The sequence below is a fragment of the Loxodonta africana genome, chromosome 7 (assembly GCF_030014295.1).
Source record: "Loxodonta africana isolate mLoxAfr1 chromosome 7, mLoxAfr1.hap2, whole genome shotgun sequence".
NCBI classification, from domain to species: domain Eukaryota; kingdom Metazoa; phylum Chordata; class Mammalia; order Proboscidea; family Elephantidae; genus Loxodonta; species Loxodonta africana.
In genome coordinates, this window is record NC_087348.1 from 47,127,500 (window position 1) to 47,143,934 (window position 16,435).

General features: G+C 44.8%; 1 protein-coding gene across 4 annotated transcripts in view; it reads right to left on the reverse strand.

Moving 5' to 3' along the window:
* Positions 1 to 16,043, reverse strand: part of LDLRAD3 (low density lipoprotein receptor class A domain containing 3) — a 300,710-nt gene extending 284,667 nt beyond the window's left edge. Inside the window, exons 1-3 of one of the 4 annotated variants that reach the window (XM_064288268.1) lie at positions 6,523 to 15,770; positions 2,452 to 6,418; positions 991 to 1,043 (exon numbers count right to left, since the gene is read on the reverse strand). In XM_064288268.1, the coding sequence (XP_064144338.1) occupies positions 991 to 1,043; positions 2,452 to 2,480 (82 nt within the window). In that variant the 5' untranslated portion in view covers positions 2,481 to 6,418; positions 6,523 to 15,770. Of the gene's footprint in view, positions 1 to 990; positions 1,044 to 2,451; positions 15,776 to 15,949 lie in introns of those variants that run through there. The other 3 variants (XM_023550708.2, XM_023550709.2, XM_010592124.3) reach the window with 3 other exon arrangements.
* Between the last annotated feature and the right edge of the window lie 392 nt (positions 16,044 to 16,435).

The following is a 16,435-nucleotide window of genomic DNA, read 5'->3' on the forward strand; positions in this document are numbered from 1 at the left end:
ACCAAAGTCTCTTTGACTGAAGCAGAGAACACGTTTCCAAATGAATTGAGGTTGCCCAGGCCCAGTTTTTGTTGTTATTATTTACTAAAGTAGTAGATTTTCAGGCTTTTTCCATCCCACAGGTAACAATTTCCCACCAATCTGCATGGAGGGATAGGGAAGGCAGAGTAGCTTCCTCCTTCAGCCCCTGAAAATCATTGCTGTAAAATGTGCGGGGCACTGAATTTATGGGGATGGACAGTCTGGAAGACAGTAAGACCCAACGCTAGACAGCAGGCTTTGAAACAAAGGAATAACAGTAACATTAGTGACCAGGTCAGGTACCCAAGGGTCCTGATAGAACCTACTGGAACAGGATGGGGACTCAACAATTGACTTACACCAAATCTCTAGCTTTTGGTGAGTGTGGCCCCTCAGGGCCAGATTTGACTAAATTTATAAAATTTATAAAAATCAAGAAATGACATGTACTTGAGGCAATTTATGACACACACACACGCTACAAATTTGAATCATTATGTTTTATATTTTCTTTTCATGCAAGAATTATCCTTGTAGAGCTGTGCTAATTTCTATGATGATGGAAATGTTCTATATCTGAGCTGTCCAACAGGGTAGCCACTAGCCACACGTGGTTACTGACCACTTGAAATACGTCTAGTGTGACTGAAGAACTGACTTTTCAGTTTTATTTAATCTTAACTAATTTAAATAGCCACATGTGGCTAAAACCATAAACCCATTGCTACCGAGTTGATTCCGACTCACAGTGACCCTACAGGACAGAGCATAACTGCCCCATACAGTTTCCAAGGAGCACCTGGTGGATTCGAACTGCCAATCTTTTGGTTAGCAGACTTAGTTCTTAACCACTACTCCACCAGGGTTTCCACATGTGGCTAGCGGCTATCTTATTGGGAAGCGCAGCTCTGTAGCATCCTTCCTACTATCTGCACGGTATCTCAGCATATGGATGTTGGGATAACTCACCTTTGATCAGAAGCATTTTGTTGCTTTTCAGTTTTTCACTATAATAAACAATGCTGCCACAAATATGAAAAAAGGATATGAAATTAGATTCCCAGTATGATCAAAACTATGTAAAATCAAAGAAAACAGACCAATGTGCCAAGAGCCTCTAGGTTACAGAGCTGATATTTTTGCTACCTCTTATTTCAATTTTTTATGATAAACCTGAATAATCATTAATAAGAAAAGACTAACATTTAGTGGGCAATTATAAAGTCTAAGGACTTTATACATATCATCTCATTTAAAATACTTTTACATGGTAAGAACCATTAGTATCCCTACATACAGACGGAGAACATGCTGAACGAAAAAATTTTAAGAAACCTGTTCGATGCCAAGGCAGGGAGCTGGGATTTGAACCCAGAAGGACTCACTCTAAATCCCACATTATCAGCCAGACATCAAGGCTTCTCAAACCTTCATGTGCACATGAATCACCCGGGAGTCTTGTTGAAAAGCAGATTCTGATTCAGGTAATGCTGATACTGCTGGTTTGTAGCTCACACTTTGAGCAGCAAACCTCTACAGGATAAACAGCCCATATCAAAAAGAAAAACACACACACACACACACACAGAGTTGCTGTCGAGTCAATTCTGACTCATGGTGACCTCATATGTGCAGAGCAGAATTGTGCTCCATAGGGTTTTTAGGGCTGTATGACCTTTTGGAAGCAGATCGCCAGGCCTTTCTTCCAAGGCACTCCCGGGCAGCTTTAAACCACCAGTGTTTCAGTTAGTAATTGAGCCCTTAACCATCTGTGCCACCCAGAGACTCCATATACTATAATCTTCAAAGAAAAAAATATACTATACCCTATCAGGAAAATGTTTTCTAATCACTGAACTATTGTGAATCCTTAATAATACATAAAGGTGAAACTACACTTTTCTTTCCCAGCCACACAACAGGTCCTCTGCTGCTCCTATAAATTCCCATTAGCAGACATGTCCCTTGGACAGCCAGTGGTGTCGGACCTACTAAGCCCAACTGGAAGCTTAATCAACCTTCTCATTAGCAGGGAGGGTTTTATCCTGGAAGCTTCCCCTCAGAAACACTTTCACAGATCTAGGGAGCAGGTATGTGGAGGAAAGACCCCTAAGAGGCTTCCAGAGAAGCTCCACCCACCACTTCCAATTCAGACACTTATCACCATGCCTTAGGTTCTGCATTTTCCTATGCAGATAGCCTTTTTCTTTAAAACATTAAAACTACGCATTCTCTAAATATTTTAACCTTCCAAAATTTGGAAAGTGCTAGCAAATTCTACACTTGAAGAACCTTCACCATTCTTTAGTGATGCTCTTAATTCCCCACATCATTTTATGCGGGATTATCAGATATTTGTTGTTTAATGGACCTCTGACTATCTGCAGTAATTTTATCTATCTTAATGCTTAATGCTATGAAATTACTTACCTGATAAACTTGAAAAGTAGCCCTTGCATACTGGATTTTTATTTCCCTACCTTTTCATTCCATCTATATCTCTTGGTTTTTACTGTCTCCTGTAATGAAAGAATGAGTGTTTTTATTTTGTTTTGTTTTTAATAAGCGTTAGTGACATTTTGCTCACAGTTGACGTATTTATATCATGCTTCATTTCCAAGATTATATTTATTGATGCACTTCCTTCCTCGAAAAACTTGTGTGGCTTCAGTAGCAAGTTTTTATTTCCTTTTAAACTAGACAAGAAGATAACCTTAAGTTCCTTGCTGTTCAGGGTTTTTTTTTTAACACTGATATTTTATTTAGCAGAACCATTTTCACTTTTTCCTCTTGATGATTTCTCCTATTCAATAAGTAAATTAGCTAAAATCTGTTCAAATGGAATTCAGAAGCATAGCAGTTTTTGCTAACCTGTCAGAAGCCCTTTTTATACGCCACATGCTGGTCTTGTTATGTGTTGTCTAACTTAACACCTGATTTAAAATTGCTGTAATCCACTTTCCTCTCAAAGGCCTCTTTCTCTTATCTTTTTTAAGCCAAGAGTGTCTCTTGTAAAGATCTTTGTAGGTCTTTAAAGATGAATAAGACTGTTCCAAAGACTAGAGGAAGAAAAACAATTTGTTACCAAAGGGTCTCATCTGAGGCTTCCCTCAATTCCTTCTCTTCTTCAAAGTCACAGTCATGTATCTTTAATGACTGCCCCATACCTTCTCCTGGGTAACTTATAGGAAACCCTACTATGTGCCTGGCACTATGCCAGGCACTGAATCCAGTGCTGAGGGGTAGCAGCAAACAAGTCAGGCATCAAAGAACGAGACATACCCTCTACTCGCACAAAAAAGGAAAAGAGTTCTTTTTCTGTTCAGGGTTGTTGCTGAATCAAATTTTACAGGTATTTTCAAAGGACACTGGTACTGCCTCCCCAATACTGGACAATGTTACTTTCCTGAATACATATACTCCAATTTCCGATCGTCTCCAATTCAGCTGGTATACCTATTATTCAAAAATGGAATGTCTTTATTCTATTTTCTACATCCATCAGCTTTTTTTGTATTGTCATTATCATCTACTTGGGTAATGTAAATGAACTCTGAGCTTGCTAAATCTTTACCTACTGTATCTCTTGGGCCCTTTATAAAGTCTGCCTATATTCAGAGTTTCTCTAACATTTACAAGATTAGTTCCATCTGTCATTAATATAGCATATTCCTAATGAAAAGGCCATTCTTTCCAACTTTTATAATAATTAACATCAACTCTTTCCAGTTCTGCTTCCCCAGGTCTCTACCAACTGGGCTTACTTGCTAGTATCATACTTTTTAATCCAACTTGTGCTGATGTTTTTGTCTATTTTTGAAGCCCCTTACAGTTTTGTTCCAGTTTCTCCTAGCATCAACAATTTTTTATGGCTTTAGCTCCACTGAAATGCCCTGTTGTTAATCACTGTTATGGATTGAATCGCATAACCCAAAAATATATATTGTAAATCCTAACCTCTATGCCCCTGGTTATAATACCATTTGGGAATGGGTTGCCTTTGTTATGTTAACAAAGCAGGGTTAGTGTAGGATGTATCTTGAGTCAATCTCATTTGAGATACAGAAGAAGAGCAAGAGAAGCAGAGATGCAAGAAGATTAACGCCAAGCCACATGGAGATCTCCAAGGAACCAGGAAACAAGCTGAAGAGACTAGGACTTTCCCCCAGAGCCAAAAGAGAGAGGAAGCCTTCCCCTAGAGCCAGCACCCTGAATTCAGACTTCTAAATTGTGAGAAGATAAATTTGTTTGTTAAAGCCATCCACTTGTGGTATTTCTGTTTTAGCAGCACTAGATAACTAAGACAAGTTTTCTTCCATCTTCTCCAAACTCTCCCCCATTTTATTTTTATAATAAAAAACAAGTTAAATTTAGAACTTTGCAAACCAATTGAGAGACTTTTTTCAACTGACTGTGGAGCTACAAGTGTGACTAGAGCTCATTTTCCAGCCATGTCCAATTAGTTTAATGACTCCTGGAGAACACTGCTCTGATTCAAGGCTAGAGCTGAAGGAAAATGTTCCAGTAATGCCATCAAAGACACATACTTCTGACATTCCCAAAGTTAACCTCACTGGGCCTTATAATAACGAGAAGGGATTTTTAGCACAATAAAATTAAACACCATTTATGTTTTCATTTCTCTATGCCAACAAACACACAAGTATCCCCCCGCCACGTGGAACACTGGCACCTTGGGTTTGCAAGTCTTCTAAATCAAGTTATTCATAAATCCCATATCCCTCCTGCAACTGGCTATCCAATGCCCGTTCCAGAATAAGCTAAATGACTGCCCTCCCTCTTTGTGGCCACTCTCCAGGCCAGAGGCAACCACAGTCTTCACAGTGCACTGTTTGTCTGTCAAAAACCACTGCCTGGTTTGGAAACCAGCGAGTTCACTCAATTTATAGTCTCCCGATGTCGCAATGACTCGTTAAAAGGAGACCGCCACAAATGCATAGAGATAAAAGTATATTAGTGGTTACCAGAGGCTGGGAGGATGGGAGAATGGGGAGTTATTGCTTAAGGGGTACTGGGTTTCTATTAAGGGTAATAAAAATTTTTGAAAATTGACAGTAATGAAGGTGGCACAAGATGAAAGTAATTAATGTCACTGATCTGTACACTTCAAAAATGGTAAAAAAATATTTTTGTTACATACGTTTTACCACAATAAAATTAAATTTTTTAAGTTTTTTTTTAAAAGGAAAACCTCTAACTTCTTTCTGGAACAACACATTAACATTCCATCTCTCACAATAAATACTATCCATGGTTATTCAGAAATGATGCTCCCTCACGTGACCTATACAAGTTTAAGCTCGGGGTCAGATGAAATTTAAATTTCCCTTTTGATACCAGGCATTATAATCAGCACTATGTTTTTGCTTTGAAAATCTATTTCTAGACATTTTAAACTACGTAGTGGGCCCTTCTACTTGGCACCCAGCACATCTGAGAGAAGTACTAACCAAAAAGAAATTGCTTTTGGTTGGTGTACCAACAAATTATTTCCATCAAAGGGGGGGGGGAATTTCTCCAACTGTAATATATTCAAAGGCAAGACTCAGGGTGCTGAAATAGTTTTTTTATTATTGTTGTTGTTTCTTGTAACAAAACAAGCCTCTGCAAAAGCCAATTTAAATGCCTACAAGTTTCTCCACAGGGGTAACAGCAAAACACCAGTTTCAATCTGCCAAAAACAGGCCAGTTGAATGTTTATTTAAAAAAAAACAGATTGTGTTCAATACAATAAAGGAGGAGTCTGGATTGACATCACTAACCAACGAGGGAATTCTCTAGCACACGCTAGGGACTGCACTGCCTTCTTCCAACAAACAGCGTGTTACGTGCCTCCTCCAGCCAGAGCAGTACAGCCAATAAGGTTAAGAGCACAGGTTTCAGTTGGGCAGGCCTGCATGCCAATTCTGATTCCACCTCTTGTGGGCTGAAGGTTTGGGAAAATTCCTCAACCTCTGTTTCCTCATCTATAAAACGGCGCAGTATACTGCTTACTTGGTTAAATTGTTGAAAATGAAATAAGATCCACCAGCAGAGGGAAATTTTAAATTATAGTATACCCATATATCTGAAGCTATTTTTCAAGTTATCTTTAAAAGAACAAGGTAGATATGCATGACCTGAAAGGAACAGATATATATGAAATGAAAGATTCCTTTGAAGACACAGGTCTTTGACACTGTCACAATCTTCGAAAGCAGGATGTGCCATAATAGCACACAGTGGGAGGAAGCTGTGATTCACTGGTCGCTGGAGGTGCCTGAGTGAAGCTGGTCGCAGCCGTTCATGCGACATCACTTCCGTCGAGTTCTGTGCAGTGTTGATGCCACACAAGTTGAATGTAATCACTATTTAGAATGTCTCCTAAACAGTTACACTAAAAGTTGGCATTGAAAAGAAAAAATGTTATGTACACAAAAGGCCAGGGAAACAGAGCGTAAAATTGAAAGCAAATATCTGTCACTTCAAAGGATGACTTACAATTCCATATTTTCTTGAAAAGCAACGGTCAGTCACTTAAGAGGGACTTAAGTACCAAGGGACTTAAGAGATGAAGACACTCAAAAATAACTGAAGCTTCATTACATTCTGCTTCTGAAATACAGGTAAAAAGAGTGCCATCCACAAGTCGAGCAATGCAAGTGAAGGTTGCAAAAACTACCAAATGCCTTACAATAAAAGAAGTATCTGAGCAACCAGAGGCAGATGTGACCAATTCATGTGGCTCAAAGAAGAGCTGATAAACTACAATACTTAAAATTTTAAAAAGCAAGCCAAAGAACTGCAAATACAGTTAAGTATGAACTCACTGAACTGATAAACTACGATAGTTAAATTTAAAAAAAAAAGCCAAAAGAAGCAAAGCAGATAGACAGGGGGACCTCATACCACCAAGAAGGCAGTGACGGGAGCAGAACGCCTCCTTTGGACCCAGGGTCTCTGTGCAGAGAAGCTCCTAGTCTGGGGGAAGACTATTGAGAAAGCTGACAGAGAGAAAGCCTTCCCCTGGAGCTGACACCCTGAATCTGGACCTTTAGCCTACTTTATTGTAAGAAAATAAGCTTCTCTTTGTTTAAAAAAAAAGGCAAGCAAAGAACTGCAAATATAGGTAAGCATGAACTCCTTAAACTATACATAGGTAAATACATACACATAATACACACACACATACATGTATATGTGTGTATATATTTTACATAGATACACACAAATACATATATACAAATAAACCCATTTTAAGGCTAATTTGGGGGCAGCGATAGTTCTGTAATAGAATTCTTGTCTTTTTTTTTTTTTTTATGCCGGAGGTCCTGGTTTGATTCCCACTGATGAGTCTCAAGCGCAGCCACCACCCCTCGCACAGTAGAGGTCTGCATGTTGCTATGATACAGTGTGGTGTAGTGGTTAAGCGCTTCACCAACTAACCGAAGTTGGCAGTCTGAACTCACCAGTCACCAGCTGCTCTGTAAAAGAATGATGTGGCAGTCTGCTTCCGTAAAGATTACAGTCTAAGAAACCCTATGGGGCAGTTGTGCTCTGTCCTATAGGGTCGCTATGAGTTAGAGTCAACTCAGCAAGGGTGGCGGGAAGGAGTAAATGATGCTGAGGTTTCAGTGGAGCTTCCAAGCTAAGACCGACTAGGAAGAAAGGCCTGATAATCTACTTCCAAAAAAATCAACCAATGAAAACCCTATGAGGATCACAACTGTCTGATCCCACTGTGCATGGGGTCACCGTGAGCTGGGGGCTGAAATGAATGGCAGCTAACAACAACAAAGCTAATCTGACATGTACCAGACAGTTAATACTACTTGCTGAGAGGAGCGAAGAAAGATGAGAAAGAACAAAGGAAGACTTCGATGTTTTATTATAATTACTCCTTTGTGTTTGAATTCTTTATAATGAGTATGCATTCAATATATTATTTTTGCAGTGCTGTTAATTCAAGAAGATTAACACAAAATAAAACATACACTGTGCTTGGCAACATGCCAGGCAGAGTGAGCCTTCAGTGCATGGTAGTCATTCCTATTCTCCTAGATACCACAAAAGAAATGAAATATGACATACCCGTTTAACACAGGATCCCAGCTCTTAAGAAGTTTACAATCTAGGATTAGAGGCCAAAAAATGTAAAGAGATACATCTGTGCTAAAACCATAAAATAAAGTAGGCTGCCGTCCACAATACACAGAAGACATTTCTTGTTTGAATCTCAGAAATCTAGAGCCAGAACAGCCCTAGAGTTCTAACATACATACCCCAAGATTTTATTCAGAAAGCTAAACAAGCAAGCTAGGACTGGTGATATCATCTCTGAAACTCGTTCATGACTGATACACAGATTTAGTATCTCTGAAGGCGTGGTCCCCATGTTTGCCAAAGCCTGTGACATCCATGCGGTTCTGTTCCCATCGAGGTTGAAGATCCATCAGCACATCTCACGTTGAAGAAGGCTTCCAACAGGCCGTCTGCAGAAAACTGCCTCTGCCCTTCCCAGATAATGAAAGCTGGCAAAACAACCTCACTTGCATGAGTAGATCATTAGGTTCTTCCAGGACAAAGAAAAGTCTTACACATCTTTGCACCTTAGCAGAGACCCTGGGTTTTGCATCCAGTAAACCAGTTAATGTGCTCAGCTGCTAATTGAAAGGTTGGCAGTTCAAGTCCACCAATCAGCTATTGAAAGCCCTATGGAGCACCGTTCTACTCTGACACACATGCAGTCACCATGAGTCAAAGTCGACTCAAGAGTAACTGGTCTGGCATCCCTGAACCAAAACCAAACCACTAGCCGTTGAGTCAGTTCCCCCTCATGGAGACCCTACGTGTGCAGCATAGAACTGCGCTCCATACAGCTTTCGAGGCTGTGACCTTTCAGAAACAGATTGCCAGGTCTTTCTTCTGAAGTACCTCTGGGTGGGTTCGAATCGCCAACCTTTTGGTTAGTAGTAAAGCACTTAACTATTTGTGCCATCCTGGGACTTGGCATCCCTAGAGCACAACACAGTGCTGGAGGTGGCAGCTGAATAAAACTTTGGAAGGTTTTTCTAGTGACCTAAAGACAGAAAAGAAAAGGATAGCGTGCTTGGGAAGGTGGAGTTCCTCCCTGGACAAGGCTGGAAGAAGGCATGATGGCTGGAGACAAATGTGCCTGAGCTGAGACAACACAGACCTCTCCAGAGGGTGCCCCCAAAACACCAAATCAAATCAGCTGCCATCGAGTCAATTCTGACTCATGTTGACCGCAACTGCGTCAGAGTAGGACTGTGCTCCACAGGGTTTTCAACGGCTAATTTTTCAGAAGTAGACTGCCAGATCTTTCTTCCAAGTCACCTGTGGATAGACTCGAGCCACCAACCTTTCGGTAAGCAGCTGAGTCCTTACCCTTTTGCACTACCCAGGGATTCCACAGGAAGCCCAGTGCTTCTCTTTTGGTAGTGCCTTTTTGTGGGAATAGGACCCCTGGTGGCACAGTGGTTCAAGCAATTAGCTGCTAATCAAAAGGTCAGCAGTTCGAACTCACCAGCCACTTCGCAGAAGAAAGATGTGGCAGTCTGCTTCCGTAAAGGTTACAGCCTTGGAAATGTCATGCGGCAGTTCTACTCTGTCTGATAGGGTTGTTATGAGTCAGAACTGACTCGACGGCAGTGGGTTTGGCTGGGATTTTTCGTGGGAATTCAAACGATGGCAGACAATGTAGGTCCCTAGTGTGAAGAGAGGAGGAAGTAAAACATGCAAGGGAAGTCTGGGAATAGGACAAAGGAAAATGACAGCTGGAAGGAAAAATGTCTTCAAGAAAGTGAAGTTTTATAAAGTGACACAGAACACAACCTGAAAAAGACTTCAGAGAAGAAAGCAGAAGATGAAAAGTTCTAAAAATCAACCTGCCACTAGTAAAGACATTTTTCCTCACCACCTGCAGAACTGACTCAGGTTGTAAAGCCTTTTGATGGGAAGGCAGAAGGAATTACGGGGATGGAAAGGGGAGCTAGAAGAACAATAAGTACTCTGTAGAATGGAGGAAAACGAATTTCCAGGGTTAAGATTTCAATACACAACTCCCAAGGCAAACCTTCAGGCAGGGTTCTCCACCAGCCCTGAGAGCCTATGAGCTCCCAGGTTTAACATTCAGGATACCAGGTGACTTGTGGCGTCACCTGTCACCTGCCTTTTACCTGCTTTTTCAGCGTACATCTCTCCCGAGGGAACCAAACTGATGAGTTCCTAAAATTCCACAAGTTTGCACTTTGGCACAAATGGGGAGAGAGATTTTGTGGCATTTCCAGTTAAGGTATCTTCACGGTAACTTGTGTGGCACGGAGACATAAAGCGGACAGACGCCTGAGGACTCAAAGCCCCCCTGGCAGAGGGATGCCATCCTGACCCACTGCATTTGAAAGGCATTTTTAGGATCAGCAGTAATAATGCTCAAGAAGGACCAATGAAAGGGCTCACTCACACTAAACCGGGGGCTCTCAATTGTCTGTGATTTTACCCCCAGAGGACATCTGACATTGTCTGGAGACACTGTTGGTTGCTACAATGCCGTGGGGGGGGGGGTGGCATGGCGCTATTGGCATTTAGTAGATAGAGACCAGGATGCTGCTAAATACCCTACAACACACAAGGCAATCTCCCACACTAAGTAAGTACCCAGCCCAAAATGTTAATATCCGGTAAACAATATTAAACGCCAAACAAATTCAGCATCTACAAAAGTACCAGGGATGAGAAACCCCATGCTAGATTAACCCATCCCTGCAACTATCTCTAGCAGCCCTAACAATCCTACCTCAAATAAACATTTGCTATCCCTTTGCTCAGAGTCCCTGAGTGGCATAAACAGTTAATATGCTCACTGTTACCCAAAAGGCTGGAGGTCTGAGTCCACCCAGAGGTGCCTTGGAAGAAAGGCCTGGTGATCTACTTCTGAAATATCAGCCACTGAAAATCCTATGGTGCACGGTTCTTCTCCGGCACACACGGGTCACCAAGAGTTGTTGACTCACCAGCAAACGAAAAATACAATCCCTCTGACCCAGCAATTACCATGTCACAGAAGTCAATTTAACCTGGTAAACAATGTTAAACATCAAGCAAATGATGTGACAAACATACACAGCATCTTCAAAAGCACCTGGCTGCTCTCCAGGAAACATTTTTAAGAGTGCTCTTCAGCATTGAAGTTGAGTAGCTCCTTTTATAATTATGCTGGAAGAAAGGCTGGTACACACACAGAGAAGCTACTGATTTAAAAAGTCTCCCTGGTTGTCAGGTAAAAATCACTGGCAAAAAAAAAGCCATCATTAGAATGGCGCAAGCATTTCCAGAATATTTCAAAGAAAGGGGAGAGAACAAACAAGAAAATCCAACAACCAAAACCAGACTTGTGCCTAGGGCTACCTCACAGTTAAAAAGCAGTCCCATCACTCCAAGACATGTCCACAGCCTATAGTGTCTTTTATTTTTTTAATTGTGAAATACAGTAAACATGTAAGACATGGGGAAAATATAAATACAGAGTTTAATGAATGAAAACAAACCCCCATGTGACTACAACTCAGGTCAAGAAACCAAACCTTGGCCTGTAGTGTCTTCCACCACCACAGGCTCTTCTCACCCACGCACACAGCAAGACCAGAGTCAGAGTTACTTTGAAAAGTCCATTTTTTCTCTAAGATAGAGATTTATTTTATGTATTTATTATGAACATCAAGGAGCCCTGGTGGCGCAATGGATAAGTGCTTGGCTGCTAACCAAAAGTTCAGAGGTTTGAAGCTACTTGTGGCTCCAAGGGAGAAAAGACCTGCTGATCTGCTCTCATAAAGACTAAAAAAAACAAAACCACTGCCGTCAAGTGGATTCCGACTCATGGTGACCCTACAGGACACAGCTGAACTGCCCCATATGGCTTCCCAGGCTGTGATCTTTACAGAAACAGACTGCCACATCTTTCTCCCGCAGCACAGCTGGTGAATTCAAACTGCCAGCCTTTTGGTTAGCAGCCGGGCGCTTAACCGCTGTGCCACCAGGGCTCCCCATAAAGATTGAGTCTGTGAGTCTGAACTGACTCAATGCCACGTAACACAATGACATCATGAACATCAACGTGGCCTCCAGAGAAAGCTGATGCCTCTGCAGAAGCAGCTCAGAGCCGTGATCACCAAGTGAGCAGATTTTCTTGGGGGGCGGGGTGGGGAGGTTAATGGAAACAATCTTACCGCCTGTGTTAATTCACAAAAGCATGTGGGAGGAAAGGTGCGGAAGTAATGTAAAGGAAGCCTGGGGACAGTGGGGAAAGCCTGTGCTTGACGGGCAAGAGAAACTTGAGTTAGAATCTAGGCTTCGGCTCTACTGTGGCATCCTGGGTACTACTACTGATCACTCCTGAACCATATAACGATTTCCTGTCTCACAATACCGTTGGGAATACTGGAGGAGATATGTGTTTAAAGTGATGAGCAAAGCTTCTCACAGAGAGGATATGCTCCATAAATGGGTTCCCTTTCCTCCCCTTGCCCACGCAAACAGGCCAAGTTAACGTGAAATTATTTTATGATAAACTTTCTCAATCCCCAAATTCTCTTACAGTGTTTTACAAAGATGACAACATAGGCCCGCTTTCAAGTTGCCCTGGTGACTCTGGTAAAAAAGTGTGTAAACCAGGCTTCAAAGCCCAGAATTTACCATCCCACCCACTCCTTCTCACATCCCCCATACCCCATTTATCCCAAGGTAAAAGGCCCAAGTGGGCTGTCAGGAAAAAACATCTCACACCCCAGTAGGGAGTCTGAGCCACAGCTCTTTGAAGATGAAAAGCAACAAAGTGTGTTTATTTGTACTTCTGTGCTGCAGTCTCTCATCTACCTGGACTCTACTTAGCTACACAGTTCCTTAAAAAAAAAACCACCCACCCACCCCGTCACACCATTACACAGATTCCTTCCAGGAGAAAATGTCAATACCTGCACTCCCCGGCGTACACATGGGGGAAAATCGAGCCTCGCTGACAGAGAGTGTCAGGGAGTCTGAGCAAAGGTCAGCACAGGAGGAGGTGAGAAGACTGACCAACCACAGGACATGGCCAGCATGAGAAATGTCCTCCAGACCTGCGCACTGACCCACTGCGTCTAACCAAATGAAAAGAAACTGGATGTCAGATGACGAGACCCCGGTTGAGTCTTACACACAGGATACGTTAAAAAATACTAACAGCCCAAATCAATGCTTCACTTCCCTAACACAAACAATTAGACAATAAAAACAAAGGAAGAAGAAAAAACACAAAGGTGTCTGAGAAGGTTCCTGAATAACAAAGTTCTCCAAATGCTCTTGGAATGTCAGTGGACTTTCCGCCCTACAAAGACCCCGGACTCAAACGAGGCCTCAATCTTAACCCTAGATTTCTTCCCAGACTATCAGATGGAAACAAAAATCCAAAGTACTGGATTTGGAATCTCTTGTTTTATCAACTTCCCAGAAGAACACTGAAGTGTGGAGTCAGGGATAGAAGGGTAAAATCTGCAGGCCCACTATAAAGCCCAAACTTAACAACGCAGGCTTCTCTATAGTCTCAGAGCCAGGGCGCCTTGTCTGCATCAGAAAAAATGACCAGCCCTGTTACTGGCAACACTTGGGGTCACAGGGGGATCCGTCCTAAAAGGATAATGTTTAACATAACCTGAAAAATGCACATAGGCCAACCTGCCTAAAACCATCGCTGTTGCGTGGGCAGTGCTCCGTCCTGTAGGAATCAACTCCATCGCAATGGGTTTGGTTTTGATTTTAACCTTTCCAGAAGCAGACTGCCACATTTTTCTCCCAAGAAGAGGCTGGTGGGTTTGAACCCCTGAACCTTCCCTTAGTAGCCAAACAAGTGCTTCACCACTGCACCACCAGGGCTCCTTTCCCAACCTGCCTAGTGATCTCTAAACAGCAACTGTAAAGATGATTCAAAGCCACCCTGACTAACCCATCACAAAGCAGATAAGGTAAAACTGATACCTGAGACATTAGGCAACTCCTTGCCCTTCTCCCAAGCCTATGTGACCACCATGGCTACTGTGGAACAAAACGGAGAGTCCTATTTCATACATATATATGCATATTAAATAACCAGCACTGACCAAAGAGAGACAAAATTAACTGTACAATTATTTTTACAAAAATGGAGACTTAACTGAAGCAACCTAGTACCAACTGGGAGATGCAATACATAAGTTTCCACTAGGCCACAAGTAGCTCTCTGAGGACACACACAGAGAGCAGACGGCTTCCAGACTTTCCTTCTTGAGTGTTATCATTGGACACCACAGCTACACAAGCTCAGTGCGTGCCTCCAGGCAGGTCTTGTTGTCTGAGATGCCCTGGATGTCCGCCTGCTAAAACAGCCTCCAAATAATAATTCACACCTACCCAGGGCTACCAGTGGCCCCTCAGATGTCTCTCCTGGGTTAGCCCAGGATTTCAGGAGTATCAGAGCACTCTGACCCAGATCCTATTAACAATCTACAGCAGCCTCCAGGCAGCCTATGCCCTCATCCCACCACTAGAAGCCACAGCAAAGCCACAGACTTCTAAATGGAGTCTGGGAGGCGTGGGGATGACGTCATAGGTCTGACAGGGGGAAGACTGGGCAGCAGATTCTGAGGATGCCCGGGATCAGGTACTTAAAGGAGAGGGAGATTTCCCATTCAAAGCACACACCTCTCTGTGGAGCAGGTCAGAATGAACTGAGCTTCACCGTGACCACCAAACACACAACCAAAAACACCTCAACAGGCCAGCTGCAAGAAGCACTGGGGGAAATCAGAGAAAAAGTAGACATGTGGATGGCACAAACGCCGGGCAAGCAGGCTTCTGCTGAAAGAAGTTCACTGGACCCTGTCACCTACTTTGGGGGCACCCGTTGTGCTGAAATAAACATCAGGGGACTGCACTTCAGCAGGGCCCAACGGTACTAGGGGCAGAGGAGGGGCAGCCGACAGCTGTGGGATGCGGGCAGGGTCAGCAGAGAAAGGGCTCCCGGGCTGGAATTCCGCGCGTGCCCGTATCAGCAGAAAAGTTCCTGGGAACTGCACGCTCTCTGGGAGGGACGGAGGCTTGCTGCTCTGCCGGACCAGAGGATGCACATGCTGTGCGATGCCGGGTTCAAAGGGCCACGAGATGAAGCCCCGGGTCCTCTCCTAAGGCGCCTCCCCTGGCAGGATGGCATCCACTGCGGGGCAAGTACGGGGGTCGCACGACCTAAATAGCGGTCTGTGTCCAGGATCAGTGGGGAAGATAATTCCCAGGGCTGGCCCTGCTTCATCTCACTTTGCCCAAACGAAACACCGTCCCAAAGAAAGAAAGAAAGCGCTGGTGCTACTTGTTCTGCGGTCCAGGTGGTGAAACTGAGGCACGACGGTGCACGCAAAGACTCGAGAAGAGGGCCCGAGGAGGCTACAGCGACACCCAGTATCCGGGCGTATGAAAAGAAGGGTCCACTGAAGAGTTCTCTCTCCTCTCCCCTCTCCTCCTCCTTGCACACACACAGACACACACGCTGACACAGGCACACACAGACACAGACACACACTCGAGATCCGCCCGCCCAATCGGGGCAGCTGCCGGCTCCCTAGAGCCGGGCAGCACACAAAGCCCCGCCCGCACACACACACAACCCCTCGCACACACTACACAGCCCCGCGCGCGCACACCAACCGACGCGCACGGCCACACAATAGGACCGCGCGCACCCCGCGGCGGCCCCTCGGCGGGGTCCCGGCCAGCCCGGCGCCGGGGTCCGCCCTCCGCGCACACCCACGCCCGGGGACGCGGCCCAGGCGCGGGGAGGGGGCGCGATCGCGGCCCGGCTGCGGTCCCCGAGCCCCCCAGGAAGTTCGCCGCACGCCCCCCGACTCACCCGCCGCGCTGCTCAACAGCAGGCACAGCGGCCCCAGCAGCCACATGGCGCGGCTGCCGCTCCCGCTGCCCGGCGCCGTCGCTGCCCCCGCGGCCTCGGCGCTGACCCCGCCCCTCGCCGCGGCCGCCCCGCCCTCCCGGCCGTCCCACCCGGCCGTCCCTCCTCCCGCCCGCCCGCCCGCCCGCCCGACCCGCCCCGGCCGGGCTCCGGCTCTGCGAAGTTTTGCACGCGCCTGGCCTGTGCGCAGCCGCCCGCGTCCTGCCCCGGGCAACCCGGCTCCGAGGGCCGCCGAGAGGGGCGTGGGGCCCGGCTGCCTGTCCCCGTAGGATCCTGCCCTCCTTGGCGGCCCTTCCGGCCTCCCCCTCTGATTGCGAGGATCCCAGGACAGCCCGCTCTGGTTTTTCTCCCCCTTCTCCCTTTTCCGCCTACCTTTTCCACTTGGCTCCTACATCCTTCGGGGATGCGGCGCTCACCACTCCTCAGACT